Consider the following 17,805-nt stretch of genomic DNA (forward strand, 5'->3'; position numbering starts at 1 on the left):
GATCCTCAGGACAACTGATCACAGAAGAGCTCCAAGTTAGATGACCTCTGATCCTCAGGACGATGGATTGTGAGGGAGCTCCACGTCACATGACATGTGTCTCCTCAGGATGACAAATCCCAGCAGAGTTCCACATTAGATGACCTCTGGATACTCAGGATGATGGATCCCGAGGGAGCTCCGTGTTAGATGACCTCTGATCCTCAGGACGACAGATTGTGAGGGAGCTCCACGTTACATGATGTGTGGATCCACAGATCCACACATCTATCAGGGGAGCTCCATGATAGATGACCTCTAGATACTCAGGACGACGGTTCCCAGGGAAGTTCCACATTAGATGACTTCTCATCCTCAGGATGATGGATCCTGGGGGGAACTCCATGTTAGGTGACCTGTGGATCCTCAGGACGACAGATCCTGGGAGAGCTCCACGTTAGATGCCTGTGGATCCTCAGGACAATGGATCCGGAAGGAGCTCCATGTTAAATGACCTGAGTATCCTCTGTATGATGGATCCCAGGGGAGCTTCATGTTAGATGAATCCTAAGATGAGATGCGGATCCTCAGGATGATGGATTGCAGGAGAGCTCCATTTCTGATGACCTGTGGATCCTCAGGATGATGGATCCTGGGAGAGCTCTATGTTAGATGGCCTGAGAATCCTCAGGATGATGGATCCTGGGAGAGCTCCATGTTAGATGACCTGTGGATCCTTAGGACAATGGATCCTGTAAGAGATCCACATTACATGGCCTGTGGATCTTCAGGACAATGGATCCCAGAAGAACTCCACATTACATAACCTGTGGATCCTCAGGACAATGGATCCTGGGAGAATTCCATGTTACATGACATCTGATCCCCAGGATGATGGATCCCTGGGGAGCTCCACATTAGATTATCTGTGGATCCTCAGGACAATGGATCCCATGATAGCTCCATGGATGACTGCTCTGTCACACTGTCCATCTCTCTCTTGCCCAAATATCTAGTTTTTATTCCTCAGTCCTATCTATTCTGTGATTCAAACCATCAACATTAACTTTGGATTCCAACAACCTTGTTTTTCATCCCAAGTATCTTTAATTGGCTTTTAATATAAGCACATTAAAAGGACTCAGAGAGCTGCTGGTTTATTTGAATAAGCATTGAGGAACTCCATGCATGTGTATTTTTGACAGAACATACAAAGCGGAGGCAAGAGGGGCATTGGAAGCAGATGGACTACTGTCAGGATCCTGGGAGGAGGACTTGGAGGCTCATGACAACACAAAGTAAGGGCTCTGACTGGGATGGGCAGGGAGGAGTGGAGCAGAAATGGGGCTAGAGTTTGGGGATAGGGGGAAAGACCAGGTGGAAGAAAAGAAGGCTGGCAGCAATACGGGTGACAGAGGTTAGTGTGCAGAGTGGGCAGGGAACACTGGGACACTCTGCACGATGGTGCCATTAGAGGTCTGCACGATGCGCAAAGTAGATGAGCCACCCGGAGGCCTGAAACTGAGGGAGGGAGAGGGGGCCAACATGGTCTGCCTGGCCACAGCCACAGGCCCAGGAGCAGGAGGTGGCTCCTGAAGCCCCACCTCAGGCTGGGCTGCATGGGGGCCGGGGCCTTCCTGCACAATTCCAGGCATAAGAGCTGCTTCAGTAAAAGAGAAGGCTGGGGTCTGCCTGACTTCCAGTTGCCCCTGGTAGCCTAGCTCTCCATGGTCATTCAGATGGACTAGGTACATGCCTGGCCCCACTCTCTCGCCCAGGGCCCCGAGAAGCCCAGCCCCACTGCCGCGGCCTCTACCTGCCCGCCAGCTTCCTCCCCCGCGCTGGCCTCTTCCTGCAGGAGGAGCTGGCTCTGCGCAAGCTGGGGGCTCCCGTCTCATGGGTTTCACATAAGCAGTGGGTTTTGCCAGTTGGACTGGGTCTACAGGGTCTTCACGGTCCACACCAGAGCAGCCTGGGTCTGTAGGAGGCCCACCTGAAGCTAAAAGAGAAGCAGAGTGTAAGGAGATGGAGTAGGGGCTGCCCAGGAAGCCTTCAGGAAGGGAGAACAGGAGAGGGGTTCAGGCAGGGCCCAGGGGAACCCGGGCAAACAGAGTGAGGGTCAGGAGATGCCTGCAGGGTGAGCCCTCAGGAGCACTCTGTCCAAGGGCCTAGCCTGGGCTCAGCACTTTCCATGAGCCTCTCAAGTCCTTGCAATGACCTTGTCAGTCAGATATTATGATTGCCATTTTACTAATAAGTAAATGAGTCTACAGTTCCCTACAGAGGCTGAGTTTGAATAAAAATGACACACTGCCTGCCCTCACTGTGTTTAAACCTCAGTAGGAGAGACAAACAGAACACCTAAAAATGAATGATGCTAATGAGTGACCAGCTGGGAGGTGAAAGGTATCATAATGGAGGTGGCTCCGTATCCAGAATGCTGGCGTTGTATTCCCAGGCAGCTTCACTTATCTGGGCATCAGTGGCCCTTTTCATAAATTAGTATAATAACATGCTAACCCCTGGGTCCTTACAAGAACTGAGTTACTACAAGAAAAATGTTTAGATTACTATCAGGTGCAAGTAAGCATCTTAACATGTATTGGGAAGGAGATGATCAGAAAATCTTATTGGAGAAGTTAACCTAAGCCAGGGATATCAAGGATGGGTGGGATTTAGCAAGGCAAAGGCGGGAGAGGATTAGTAGGGATAGCAGGGAGGGAGAGGATTCCAGGTGACAGGGGGGCCGGGGGTAGTTGCATGGCTTCCAGGAGGAAAAAAGCCTGGGGTAGCTATAAGCTAGTTTGGCAGGGAGGGGAGGCGTTCACACAGATACATGATTGAGCAATGGAACAGAACAGGAAGTCCGAAACTAGACAAACGTCTACAGAAATTTTATCAATGACAGAGTAGGCATTGAAGATCATCTGAAGATTCTTCCCTGGGAAACCTGTGTAGCCTAAGAAAAAGTCCCAAGAAACTGACATCTAAGGTTGCCCAATTTCATAGCCCAACCATATCTATTCTGTGGAACCCAATCAACAAGCCCCATCCACGAGCTTGGAGCTCCCAACAGCTTCTTCTGGGTCCCATTTTTAAACTATAAGCAGCAATCAGATATCACCAAACATCAGAGGAAAGGCTCTAACATAAGAGATAGAACAATAACACAAGAAAAGCCAACTTGGAGGAAACAGTTTATGCCACAGATGAGACTTTCCAAAAACATCTATAATTAATATCCCCAGAGAGATAGAAGGAATTATGCCCATGAATCAATTATAGGGTACTTTTGAAAAGGAATATTCAGAAAAACTACAGCTTTTTGAAATTAAAATTATGAGATCAGAAATGAAAATCTCCATGGAAATTTTGGAGGATAAAGTTAAGAAGATCTCCCAGGAAAGAGAGCAAAAATCCAAAATGATGGAAAGGAAGGAAGATAAAATATAAGAAAATTAGAAGTGTATTGTTACTGAGACACATCCCCATAAAATTCCAGAGTGCTGGTGACAACGAAAGATCTTAAAATCTTCCAGAGAGGGAGAAAGAGAAAGGGAAGAAAGGCCATATGGAAAGGGTCAGGATTCAACATGTCTCAAAAATCAGACACCTCAAAAGCAGCAATTAAATCTAGAAGATTATAGAAAATGTCTTCAAAATTTCGAGGGAAATGGATTTCCCACCCAAAATTTGATATCCAACCAAAGTATCCCTTAGGAATCAGAATGAAGATGTTTGCAGACAAGCAAGATCTTAAATAATTTCCCTTCAAGGCATGCTTTCTTGTAATGTGCCTATCAAACTAGACAAGATTAAAAGATTTAGGACAGTGTATGAAGGGAAATGTTTTCAAGAATAATTTGGCAATGGCCATCAAATTCCAATACCTCCAGAAAAGAACAAGGTGAGAGTACTGGCTTATCATACGTAGATCGAGACATAGTGTAAGGACTCACTCTTCCAAAGAGAAAAAGTAAAATAAGAAAGAAAAAGACACCAGATTAAGGAAATGGGTTAAAATTCAAAAGAGGAAAAGGAATTTCCCAGATGATGTGGAAGGGAGATCCTGGAGTGGCAGCTGGGAGGTGACTCAGAGCAGCCAGTCCCGGTTGGAGCAGGCTATGAGAAAGTGAAACTGAGAGAACGCTTGATTGAGTTTGAATTTAAGTAATTGGGGAAGAATTGAGGGATAGACTCGTGATAAGTAAACACATAATAACCCAGGAGAAGTGTCAAGTCCTGGAAAACTCAAGTTATGCAAGAGGTGCAAAGTAATCCCAGTGTCCTACTGGCTCCTGGGCGGTGGGGGAGGGGCAGAGGGTGTGGGCCCTGGGATGGGTGTGGCTGGGTGAGTGGTGGTGGTGGTGGGAATCTGTGAACTACAGCTAAATACTCCACTACTCTAGCGGGAAGACCATAAATAAAGTCTAAACGGAAAAAGAAATAGCAGTAGGGTACGCATGTTATTTAAAGAATGAGAGGAAATGCTAGAAGAAATGGCTACCCAGATGGAGGTGGTGGTCCCAAAGGTGTGGGAGATTGAGAAGGAGCATGGGCTGCTGCATTTCATAACATGTCACATTTGCATATCTAAGTTCTATAAGTCAATACCAAAGGTAAAGTAAAAATCTGGAAAAAATTAAAAAGAGAGTGGTAGGCGTTTGATGGTACCTTGATTTGGGGCCAGGAAGCGAGGTCGTTTCGAGTGCCTTGGTTCCCCCATGAGGAATCTGCGGGAGTGGGTGGGGAGGAAAACGCGTCTGTCAGGGTATTAAACCACAGCCTAATTTCCCAAGCGTCACGCAGCGATGCGGACCCCACCTCACCCCCTCCTAGAGGGCCACTGCCGCTCGCGGGTCTCAGAGCATTTGCACTGAGCCCGCGGGGCGCAGCCAAGGGGATCCTGTGAAGGTGGGAGTTGGGGTCGGGGGAGACTTCCACATTTTAAAGAATTTCCAAGTGGAGCCAGTAGCAAGCGGGGATTGGCCTAGAGGCAGCTTGATTAACTTATCCCAGTTTCTTCAGGCAAAGCTGGTACCAGGGAGACTTAGGCCTCCTGGAGGAATGATCCCTCCTTAGCGGAAGAGAGAAAAAAGATGGAGGATGGGGAACAGAGTTGCGAAGAAGACAGAGGTGACAAGGCATGTGGCCTCGGCCTTCTAGAGCACTGAGGATTCTGTCCCCACCTGTACCCACGCAAACTCTACCCACCCCTCAGGGACACCCAGACACACACCTGATCTCCCTGCAGCTGGCTATCTTCTATGAGGAGAGGCCTGAGGAGCTGGAGGTGTCCACGGGATCACGGCTATGGCTCCGACGTCGCCCTCAAATGTGCCCCCTACCAGGCAGGCAGGAGGGAGGGAGCACCCAGCGGTCCTAGTTCGGAGCCCGGCAGAAAGCTGACTGCTCGCGGTTACGAGCGCTCCCTCCTATAAGGCGGTGAGGCCATCACGTGATGGGAGTGGTAAGGGGCGAGGCCAGCTGGGGCAGGCCTGACTGGGCTTGGAAGGCCATTGGGCCAGTCCTTTGCTTGTCAAATAAAGCCCACCGAGAAGCCCCTGTTCATAAATGTCAATGGTTGATTGATCAATCTAATCGTTGAGGAAAAAAATTCATAATTACAATTAAGTGCCAGCAAAAGGGAGGTGTGGTGCCGTGAGAGTAGCGAATAGGAAGATTTGATTTAATTAGATCTGAGCATGGTGAAGGAAAGCATGGAGGGGCGGGGGGATATTTGCCCTGAAGTCTGGAATTTGGAATTTGAAATTAGTCAACATGAACCTGGCTGGGAAGGGCAGGGAGGGAGGCAGGGGAGTGAAGAAGGGGCGCTGAGGCCCGGACTGGAAGGGAGCCCAGGCCATTCCGGGAATGGAGGGGGAGACCAGGCCCAGGCCCCGGGTGTGTGAGGTGGGGGCGGGGGCCGCAGGAGCTGGTCTTCTTCCGGGAAACCACCAAACGGTGTCCTGAGCGGGTGAACATTTCAAAAACGGTCAGCCTGGCTGTGAAGGAGAGAATTCAGGGTGCCCAGGTTAACTCCGAGAGGCAAGGAGGCTACGCAGCCCTAGGGGCTGGGCGCAGGATCGTGTTAGGCTAGGACTGTGGGCGGCAGAGGTGGAGAACATTCCCCGGGAGGGAGAGAAATCTGCAAGGGAAAGTGAGCCTAGTGTGAACAGCCCTTGGAGGGAAGGAGCCTGCAGCCTTGGCCTCCCGTTCCTTCAGACGAAGGTGGACCAGGAAGCTGCGCTGAGTGTAAGATGGGGAGCTTGGCTTCTGCACGTTGGGTTGAAGAAGCTTTTGAGGCACCAAGTGAGGATGTCAAGTGGCCTTTTGTAAAAAGGGTCTGGAGCTCAGAGAGATGGCGATGGGGCTGGAGATACGTGTAAGACACACACCTCGTGCGTTTACTGCTGTGGGTACATACACGGGCACATGGGAGGAGGAAGAGAGTAGGAAACACTCCAGGACAGAAGAGGGCGCCTGCAGAGGGTTGGTTAGTTGGTTTGCTTATTTGTTTCTTAAAGAGCCGGAGACTCCCTCTGTCGCCCAGGCTGGAGTGCCGTGGTGCAATCTTGGCTCACTGCAACCTCCGCCTTTCGGGTTGAAGCGATTCTCCTGTCTCAGCCTCCCGAGTAGCTGGGACCACAGGTTCGCACCACCGCACCCGGCTAATTTTTGTACTTTTTGTAGAGATGGGGTTCGCCATGTGCCCAGGCTGGTCTTGAACTCCTAAGCTCAAGCGATACTTCCACCTCAGTCTCCCGAGTAGCTGGGACCACAGGCTAACGCCACCACTCCTGCTAATTGGGTGATGGTGTTGTTGACGAGACAAAGTTTCGCCGTGATGTCCGGGGTTAATCTCAAACTCCTAGCCTCAAGCAATCCTCCCGCCTAGGCCTCCTAAGTGACTGGGATTACAGGCATAAGCCGCCACACCCTGCTCCCATAATGCTGTTTTAAAAATCCTGGCCAGGCACGGTGTCTCATGCCTGTAATCCCAGAACTTTGGGAGATGGAGGTTAGAGGATTACTTGAGTTCAGGAGTTTGAGACCAGCCTGGGCAACATAGCAAGGCCCCATCTCTTCCAAAAAAAAAATTTTACCCGTGTGTGGTGGCACTTGCCTGTGGTCCATCCACTAGGAAAGCTGAGGTGGGAGGATTGCTTGAGCCAGGGAGGGCAAGGCTGCAGTGAGCCAAGATTGCACCACTGCATTCCAGCCTGGGATGCAGAGTCAGACCCTGTCTCAAAAAAAAAAAAAATATATATATATATATATTTATACATATTTATATATTTTATATATAGTTATATAAATGTATATTTTTATATATATTTATATAAATATATATTTTTATATATTTATATAAATATATATTTTTATATATTTATATAAATATATTTTTATATATTTTATATATAGTTATATAAATATATATTATATATTTATATATAATATATTTTTATATTTTTATATATTATATATTGTATATATAATATATATTTATATATATTACATTACTTATACACTATATATATATATATATATATATATAGTGTATAAGTAATGTAATTCCAGTTAGGCTCTCAATTTGTTTGTTGTTGTTGCTTTTGTTTTTAAAAAAAATCAACTTCATTGAGGTACAATTTACACACAGTAAAATGCATCCATTTGAAGTACCCAATTTGATGAGTTTTGATAAACTTGTAGACTTGGGTAACCACTCCCACAATTAAAATACAGAATAATTTCATCACTGGGCCAGCTCCCTTGTGTCCTTTAGTGGTCAGCCCCCTTCCCCTATCCTCTGCCCCAGCAACCACTGATCTGCTTTTTATCTCTACAGATTATTTTTGCCTGTTCTAGGATTTCACATAAATGGAAGCATACAGTACACCCCCTTTTCTGCCGGGTTTCTCTTGCTTGACATAATGTTGTTGAAGTCCATCTATGTTGTAGAATGCATAAGTCATTCATTCCTTTTCATTGCTGAGTGGTGTCTCATTGCATTAATAGACCGCAGTTTGTTTATCCAGTCATTACTAGCTGATGGACGTTGATTGGGTTGTTTCCAGTTTGGGACTATAATGAAGAAAACTGCTAAGAACACTCATGTACAAGACTTTGGATAGACATATGCTTTCATTTTACTTGGGCAAATATCTACAAGTGAAATTTCTGGGTCGAATAATCAAGTTTTTTTTTAGATTTATAAAAAATTATCAAATTGCTTTCCTATTGGTTGTGAGATTTTACATTCCTTCCCAAAGTGTGTGAGGGTTTTAGGCACTCCCACATCCCTGCCAACACTTGATGTTGCTGATCCTTTTCCTTTAAGCCACTCTAGTGTCTGTGGAGTGGTGTCTCATAGTGGTTTCAACTTGCATTCCCTTGATGACTAATGATATGCTTAATGGATTCTTAAAAATAAGTTTTTATTTTAGAATAGTTTTAGACTCACAGAAAAGTTGGAAAAAACACAGAGAGTTCTCATACAACCCACACAAAATTTATCGTTCCTGGCATCTTACATTAGCATGGTATATTTGTCATAATTAATTATTATGGAAATAGCAATTATTGATACATTAACCAATACTGATACATCGTTATTAACTAAAGTCTATGTTTGGTCTATCCTCGGTTTTGACCTAACATACCTTTTCTGTCTCAGGACCCCATCCAGGGTACCACATTACAATTAGTAATGGCTCCTCTTAGGTGCAAGGGTTTCTCAGGCTTGCCTTGTTTTTGATGACCTTGACACTTTGATTACTGGTCAGGTATATTGTAAGACGTCCTCTCCTGAAATTCATCTGATGTGTTCCTCACGATCCTACTAGAATAGTGTGTTTTTGTAAGGAAGATTGCCGAGGGAAAGAACTATTCCCATCCCATCCTGTCTAGGGTGCACACTATCAACTTGGCTTATCACTGCTGGTATTCGTCCTGGTCACCTGGCTGGGAGAGTGTTGGTTAGGTTTCTCCACCATAAACTAATTTTCCCCTCTCTTTCTCTGCTGCATTTTTTGGGAGTCACTATCTGTAGCCTACACTTTAAAAAAGGGAAAGTACGCTTATCTCCTTGCAGGAGAATGGCTACCTAAATTATTTGGAGTTCTCCTGTGTGGGGGATTTGTCTATTCTTCCCCATGTATTTATTTATATAATCATTTATTTATATCAGTATGGACTCATGGATATCTGTTGTATACTTTGGATTATAATCCAGTTCTTCATGGGGATTAATTATTTAATAATTTAGCTAATTATTTTATTAAATATTTTCATTACATATTTAATTATTAATTATTTAGTTAATTATTTTGTTACTCAAAGTTTCCAGCTTTGGCCATTGGGAGCTCCTTCAGTTGGCTGCTGGGTCCTTTTGTCACACCCTGATACGGTTTTGCTGTGTCCCCACCTAAATCTCATATTGAATTGTAGCTCCCATAATTCCCATGTGTTGTGGGAGGGACCCAGTGGGAGATAATTGAATCATGGGGGCTCTTTCTCCCATACTGTTCTCATGGTAGTGAATAAGTCTCATGAGATCTGATGATTTTATAAGGGGTTTCCCCTTTCACTTGATTTTTCATTCTCTCTTGTCTGCCTCCATGTAAGACATGCCTTTTGCCTTCTGCCATGATTGTGAGGCCTCCCCAGCCACATGGAACTGAGAGTCCAGTAAACCTCTTTTTCTTTATAAATTACTAAGTCTCAGGTATGTCTTTATCAACAGTGTGAGAACTGACTAATACATGCCCCATCACTGTGACTTTTGGTTTGGTTTGGGGCCCCTCCTTGCTCCCTGGCACCACAGGATGTTCTGTGCTCATTTGCATATTCTTATCCTTATTGGGCTTTCATGTTCTCACTGAGCACAGCCATAGATACTTTTGTGAAGTTTCTGTTCAAAACTTTTACCCTTTTTATTGGGTTGACTTTCTATTCTTGAGTTGTAAGAGTTCTTTGTGTGTTATGGATACAGGTCTTTGATGAATATATGTATTGAGTGTGAATGTATTCTCCCAGTCTGTGCCTTGCCTTTTCATTTTCTTAACAGTGTCTTTGAAATAACAGATTTTAATTTTAATGAGGCCCAGTATCTCAAGTTGGGATTCCCAGGAAGCCAACTCTGAGATGGAAATTAGAATGCAGAAGGTGTATGAGGTGTGCCTTCTAGGGATGTAGAAGGGAAAGAGGCAGGCCCACTCAGCCTCAATGCTGTGCCTCAGTAGACCCTGTGGGATGTTCTGGTGGTAAGGTGACCTGCTAAAGCTGTTCTGAGTTGGGGCAACAGGGCCAGGCCTTGATGTCCCCACTGAATGTCGCTGGATGCAAGATGACTGAAGGATGAGTGTGCCCATGGGTAAGGGTCAGGGGAGTCCTTTCAGCCAAGGCAGTCCCTTAGGGTCCATCTGCAAGGGCTGAGGGCTGTCTGCTGGTGGCAGTTCTCACAGCTGAGGTCACAAATACTTAATTTCTGAAGAAGGGTCTAGCAGCAAATCACAGTGCCCATTGCAAAAAATGCATCAATGTTTTCTTGTACAATTCATGTTTTTTGTGTCCCATCTAAGGAATCTTTGCCTACTCCAAAGTCATATACAGTTTTCCTATATTTTCTTCTAGAAGTTTTATAGTTTTAGCTTTCACCTTTAGGTTAACAACCATTGTTGTTAATTTTTGTGTAGAGTGTGAAGTGAGGGTTGAGATTTATATTTTTAATTATGGGCGTCCAGTTTGTTCCAACACCATTGGTTAAAATCAATGCTGTTTTTTTTTTCTTTATTGGAATTGGATGAAATGTTTTAAATTTTATATGGAGAATTAAATTTCAGAAGAAAAAAGTTGTGAAAAAGAACAATAGTGAGTTGAGCCTTTCCCAGCTATTAAAATAGTATGGTATTGGCAAAGGAACAGGTGAATTAGTTGATGAGAATAGGTCAGAAACATATAACAGTTAACAATAATAGCTAACATCTATTGGACGCTGCCATGTGCCAGGCATTGTTCGCAGTCCTTTTCACATATTCATGCATTCAATCCTCCCAGCAACTTTAGTATGTAAGTAATACTGTTATTCTCATTTTACAAAGGAAGAAACAGGGGTACTGGGTGCTTGAGTGGCTTATCCACAGTCACCCAGCTACTGTGGGGCAGAATCAGGATTTTAACCTGACTGTTATTCAAGAGCTCCAAGTCTTTTTTTTTTTTTTTTTTTTTTTAATATTTATTGATCATTCTTCGGTGTTTCTCGGAGAGGGGGATTTGGCAGGGTCATAGGACAATAGTGGAGAGAAGGTCAGCAGATAAACATGTGAACAAAGGTCTCTGGTTTTCCTAGGCAGAGGACCCTGTGGCCTTCTGCAGTGTTTGTGTCCCTGGGTACTTGAGATTAGGGAGTGGTGATGACTCTTAATGAGCATGCTGCCTTCAAGCATCTGTTTAACAAAGCACATCTTGCACCGCCCTTAATCCATTTAACCCTGAGTTGACACAGCACATGTTTCAGAGAGCACCGGGTTGGGGGTAAGGTTATAGATTAACAGCATCCCAAGGCAGGAGAATTTTTCTTAGTACAGAACAAAATGCAGTCTCCTATGTCTACTTCTTTCTACACAGACACAGTAACAATCTGATCTCTCTTTCTTTTCCCCACATTTCTCCCTTTTCTATTCGACAAAACCGCCATCGTCATCATGGCCCGTTCTCAATGAGCTGTTGAGTACAGCTCCCAGACTGGGTGGCGGCCGGGCAGAGGGGCTCCTCACTTCCCAGACGTGGCTGCCGGGCAGAGGCGCCCCCCACCTCCCAGACGGGGCGGCTGCCGGGCGGGGACGCCCCCCAAGTCTTAACCTATGCATTATATTGCTTCTGTCCATAAGGGAAGTCAGTATCAGACCAAGACCATATTTTGATTCAGTGATAAAACATGTATACTAGTTTCCCATTGCTGCTGTAACAAATTGCTGCCAACTTAGTGACTTAACACAAATTTATTATTTTACAGCACTGGAGGTCAGAAGTCCAAAACATGTCTTACAAGGCTAAAATCAAGGTATCAGTGAGGCTGAGTTTCCTCTGGAGGATCCAGGGGAGAATCCGTTTTCTTGCCTTTTCCAGCTACTAGAAGCTGCCTTCATTCATTGGCTCACAGCCCCTCCCTCCTTCTTTGAAGACCCCAATGTAACAAAAATACCCTCGAGGTCCCCAGTGCTGAACAACTGGGAGATAAGGAGGATGGAAATGAAGAGGCATTGGGGGTAAGTGTGTTTCACGGATTGTAATAAAATTGTTTTCTCCTCCTGTTTTTGAAAAATAATTTCTTAAAAAGTTTTTTCTTCTATTAATTTTTGTGAACCATTTCAAGAAAAGCTGCCTGTTATGAAAAAATTCAAACATTTCTACAGAAAAGTAGACAGGAGAGCATGATACCTCCCTCATGTACCCATTATTCAGCCTCAACAGGTACCAAAACTTGGCCCATCTTACTTCATCTGTGCTCTACCCACTCCCTCAACATTGGATTATTTTGAAGCAAATCCCAGGCACAATGCCACTGAGACCATAAATATTTCAGTAAGTATTTAAAAGGTAAGGACTCTTCTAAAATTCATAATCACAATAAGAATGTTTAAGTAAAATAAAAGAAATAAAGAGGATCCCATCAAGAGAATGGGATTGAATATATGAGGCTGAGAAAGATGAAATGATTAGGTTCTGAGAAGAGAAGGCAGGGATAATGAGAGAAGGCAGGGATAATGAGAGAAGCAGGGTTGGAGGGATTGGTTTTAGACAAAAGGAGGGGACACTATGGTAACAGTGAGGAAGGAGAAGATGTATGTAGTGTGTTTGTGTATGTTGTGCCTCTATGACAGAATATCTGAGACTGAGCAATGTGTAAAGAATAGAGATTTATTTCTTACAAAGTAGCAGGCAAAAGCTGGGTAACCGGCACTTGCTGTCACAACAGAACCCTTCTCCTCCCATCCCAGTTGCTTTCCTCAGTCCGAGTTTACTTCTCCCTCATGTAAGGTTGATGTGGGTTTGACAGCCTCTGCCACCTGGAACATAACACCCCCATTTCACTCTCACTCCTGTTTCATTGGCCAGCTCCAGGCACCTGGCCTCAACCTAAGTTCAGGTGAGGCTGGGAATGTGGAGGAGCACCTGGATACCAGGTGGGGGCCAACTTTCTATCCTACAGGAGGTTTGTACTGGAAGACTGTTCTGGAACATTTAGCCACTTTAATAAAACACACAAAAAAGGTATTTTTTTTAAAGCAAATGTATCATAATCATTTAGGGAGGTACAATGGAGTAGGCATTAACTCTGCAGACTCAGAGTGGCTGCACCCAGGCTGCAAACCCCGTGTCCCACTCACGGTAGATGACCTTGGGCAAGTCACCTAACAGCTCCAAGCCTTCATTCCTCCACCTGCAGAGTGGAGACTCGTAATAGCACAGAGATTTATCTGAGGATAATTTGAAGTAATAGGTGAAATAATGAAACAATGATGGATAATATTGTTTGTAGGAAAACAATAAATTTTAATTATTATTTTTATAAACTTATTCAAGTGATATTGTCTATCTGAAAAATCCAAGAATAAGATAGTTAAGAAAAGTCTTGATTACAAATTTAAATGGAAAAAGCTAAGTTATTTCCTATATACAATCAAAAACCAACACCATGGCAGAACGTAGACTACAAACACACACACATACATAGAAATGCTGGAAAATGTATAAATATAGAACTGACCTTGAAAGACAAAAATAACTGATATAATGGTGACCTTATAAACATTGGCTCAGAATGGAGACTTGTCCTTGTACCCCCACATTTGAGAGCCAGAAGTGAGACTTCAGTTACAAACTGGGACCCTGGAAGAACTGCCCGTTGGTGAAAAAGGGAACTAAAATGAATCTTCCCAGCAGCCCAGAGAAGCAACAAAGAGGCTGAGGTCTACTTAAGCTCTGGGTAACAGAATCCCAGGTTCCTAAGCAGGGTGTGGAATCCCAATTTATACTAACCATATGTTGCCAAAATCTCAAAGACAAGATATCAATTTTTAAAAATCTTTTCCAGCATCTGTTAAATTTATGAGGATAAGTAGCTGAGGAAAACAAAAATTTTCTCTCTAGCAATACTTCCACAGCACAGAACATGAGAATTCCCAAAGGAAAAAGTCCTCAGTAAAGATGAGCTCATAAGTAAAAACTACAAATCCCAGACCCAATATTGCTTTATCTATACCCCACCCACTCCCTCAACACCCGATCCTTGTGAAGCAAACCCTAGGCATCATGCCATTTCAATAATAAATATTTCAATGCACATCTCCAGAAGATAAGGACTCCCATATGAACGATAACGAAGTGAGTCTCTGAATGGAAGAGTAGGCTAAAAAAAGGAAGAGAAGGATTAGCATATCAAGAAATTTAAATAACAAGTATAAAGCCAATATGCTTAAAATTATTAACAAGATAAAATAAGGAATAAAATGCATAAGCATGAACAGGAAAATATGAAAACAAACAAAACATGTAGATTTTGAAATGAAGCAAATACAACTTCTTGAAGTAAATATAAACATAAAAATTTAAATTTTAAGTGGCCTAGCACTTTGGAAGGCCAAGGTGGGAGAATCATTTGAGTCCAGAAGTGTGAGACTAGCTTGGGAAACATAGTGAGATCCCATCTCTATTTTTAAAATTTAAAAGAATAAAAAAAATTAGTTGGACATGGTGGCACATGCCTGTAGTCTCAGCAACATGAGAGGCTTGAGCCCAGAAGTTCGAGGCTGCAGTGAGCTATGATTGCGCCATTGCACTCCAGCCTGGGTAACAACAAGACCCTGCCTTAAAAATATTTAAATTAAATTAAATTAATATGACATAGCTTAAAGGTAAAGAATTCAAACATAGTGCAAATGGATAGACAAAGAGATGGAATATATGAAAGAGAGGTTAGGAGACAAACATGGGGGAGGTTCTAAAGGCATCCAACATACACTTAAGAGGAGGGAGAAGAGGCACATCCACAGAGGGCACAGCTGAACATGCTCTGGAATCGAGCTAAGACTTGAATGCTAAGATGGAAGAATAAAAAAACTGCAAGCAGGCCAAGAATAAATAACTTGACACCCAAACATTATACGAGTACAACTGCCAAAAACAAAAGGCAAAGAGAGAAAGCATAAAAGCAACTGGACAAAAAAGAGACATTATATAAAACACCTAACAGCCTGGCAGAGCCCTCTCGCTGGCAGCCCTGGAGGAAAGAAGGCAGTGGAACAATGCCCTCAGAGTGGAAGAGCCCATCAGGGCAGAATTCCATACCCAGCCAAACCGTCAGTACAGAAGATAAAAAAAAAAAATAGATTTCCTAAAAACCTGTGCAGAAAATGTATAGCTCCATCCAGACTTCTGCTAAACGAACTTCTAAAGGAAGCTGTTGTGTAGGGAAAAAAAAGAGTACCAAAGAAAGGCATGAGATACAAAAAGCAATGGTGAATAAACAACCAATAAACATATGCAAAATCTCAAGACAGCCTTCAGGACAAAAATAAATAAATAGTGACTATTGGAAGGGAAGCTCAAAAATCAGATGGAATGAAACCAAAGAACACAGTGGTGTGAGAGGTGTGGGGGAGAGGAATTGCCACACTCAAAGGCCAAGGCTCTTCAACCTTGCTGCACGTTAGAATCACTCAAGTAGCATTAGAAATCCCAGTGTCCGGGCTGTATTCCATACTACTTAAATCGGAACCTCTGGGAGTGAGAGCCAGGAAGCAGGATCCTCTTGGGCAATACAATGTATAGCCAGGTTTAAAAACCAGTTGTCTAGGTTGGCAATGGCTTTCAACCTTGGCTGTCCTTGAAGTCACTTGAAGAGTGTGAAAAAACAAGGATGCCTGGGCCCCACCCCAGAGATTCTGATGAAGTGTGGCCATGGAAAAAAACCTCACAAGGAAAACACCAGCTCTGCTTCCTTTTATAGATTTCTTCACAAAAATAATGAACCACAAGCCATTCGGTACACATGAGCTACAGTTATTCTTGAATCATTCAGATTTCAATCTCTCGCTCCCACAGCCCGTGGTGCAGAAGCACTCGAGCTCTTGCCATGACCCTGGGTTCTGTTTAATGGTACAGGCCTCCTGTGAGGTCTGCTACCCACCAAGAAAATGATAAGGACTTGGAGAAAACAAGAAGAGCAGCTTTCAACCACTAGATGTGACAAACACAATAATTATATGTTTTCCCTTAAAAAAAAAAACACTTTAATATGTCTTCAATATACAATGTGAAAAGTACTTAAATACTTTTCCTCTGAATCTTTTTCCCTGTAAAACTGGCAAGTGGCACACTGTCTTCTGGCTCTAGGTAAGATGTCAAATTAGCACAGGGTCACTGCTTCCAAAGATAGCCTCAGAGATACACCAACGCCAGAGGGAGGTCGATGGATTTCTCAAACCAACACTAAAAGCAGTGAGACCCCCTGGGGCCACTGGCTGTGGCTGGTGCTTGGAGAACTGGCAGAGAGATGGAGCACTGGCACTTTTGAGTAGAAGAGAGGACAGGACACTTTGCACAGGACAGAGGTGGAGGAGGAAGGCCCTTTGCACAGACAGAGGTGGAGGAGGAGGGCCCTTTGCCCAGGACAGAGGTGGAGGAGGAGTACTTTGGGGATAACTCTAGTCTCCCCACATCGCCTCAAGTAAGCCATAGCCTGCTGATCTCCACAGTAAGGCAGAAAGACAGCCATCAGCCAGAGAGGCGAATCTGGGATATACCAGGGACTCATGCAAATCAATGAGCAAAAGGCAGGACATTTATTCTTATTTATAAGTGGGAGCTAAATAATGTGTACACATGGGCCTAGTGAGTGAAGTAATAGACCCCAGAGACTCAGAAAGGTGGGAGGGTGGACTGGGGGTGGGGGTGAGAAACTCTCTGGTGGGTACAATGTCATTGTTCAGGTGATGGCTACACTCAAAGCCCACCTGCACATTATGCAATATATCTACGTAACAAAACTACATCTGTGCCCTCTAAATCTATAAAAAATAATAAATAAATAAGATAACATAACAAGATAGCCAAAAAAGGCAGGAAATTCAATAGAACAATGAGCAAAAGATATGAAAGGGCTGTCCGTTGAAGAAGCTGGACTAGAGAAGAGGGAGCAGTGCTCAGCCTTTTCAGTAAGTAAATGAAAACACTGCATCCACAGGATGCAAAATATTCTTGTTCAATGGGCAAAATGAGGAAATCGGGTAATACACATGTTGGGGAGTACCAAGGTCATGGAAGCCCTGTGCACAGCTGGCCATAATGTGCGCTGTGCATTTATTATAAAGAGGAAGCTGGTAGCACTCAGGAAATTAAGTATGAGTTGCCCTATGACCCAGCACCCACCCTCCTGAGTCAATCCTGGTGAAAGTCACACATACACAAGAAATGAAAACCAGAAAGTTCTTTCATCATAGTATCACATGTGGGACTGGGAAGGGTGAGGCAACCTCCATTGCTAGAGGAAGGGAGCGATCCACATGGTGGGCACATTCTACGTGACACCGTGCAGCAGCCCAAAGCCTTACACTAGAGCACATACAGCAACGTGGCTTCGTCTGAAGATGCGTATTGTTGGGCTAAAAAGGAAAGAAATACAATTAGACCTACTGGATATTAGCATTTATCTAAAATGAAAATATATACATGAAACAATACTGCCTATTTTTCAGAAGTACTTGCTTTTCTAAAGACATAAACCAAACACACTGGATTGGGTGCTGCTGGGGAGGTAAGGTC

General features: G+C 43.9%; 1 protein-coding gene across 1 annotated transcript in view; it reads right to left on the reverse strand.

Moving 5' to 3' along the window:
- Positions 1–1,126: 1,126 nt before the first annotated feature.
- Positions 1,127–17,805, reverse strand: part of PRR20G (proline rich 20G) — a 140,114-nt gene continuing 123,435 nt past the window's right edge. The window contains exons 5-7 of the mRNA XM_055110391.1: positions 5,219–5,984; positions 4,654–4,712; positions 1,127–1,978 (exon numbers count right to left, since the gene is read on the reverse strand). Of these exons, the coding sequence (XP_054966366.1) occupies positions 1,398–1,978; positions 4,654–4,705 (633 nt within the window). The 5' untranslated portion in view covers positions 4,706–4,712; positions 5,219–5,984 and the 3' untranslated portion in view covers positions 1,127–1,397. The remainder of the gene's footprint in view (positions 1,979–4,653; positions 4,713–5,218; positions 5,985–17,805) is intronic.

Source organism: Pan paniscus, chromosome 2, assembly GCF_029289425.2.
Source record: "Pan paniscus chromosome 2, NHGRI_mPanPan1-v2.0_pri, whole genome shotgun sequence".
Taxonomy (NCBI): Eukaryota; Metazoa; Chordata; class Mammalia; order Primates; family Hominidae; genus Pan; species Pan paniscus.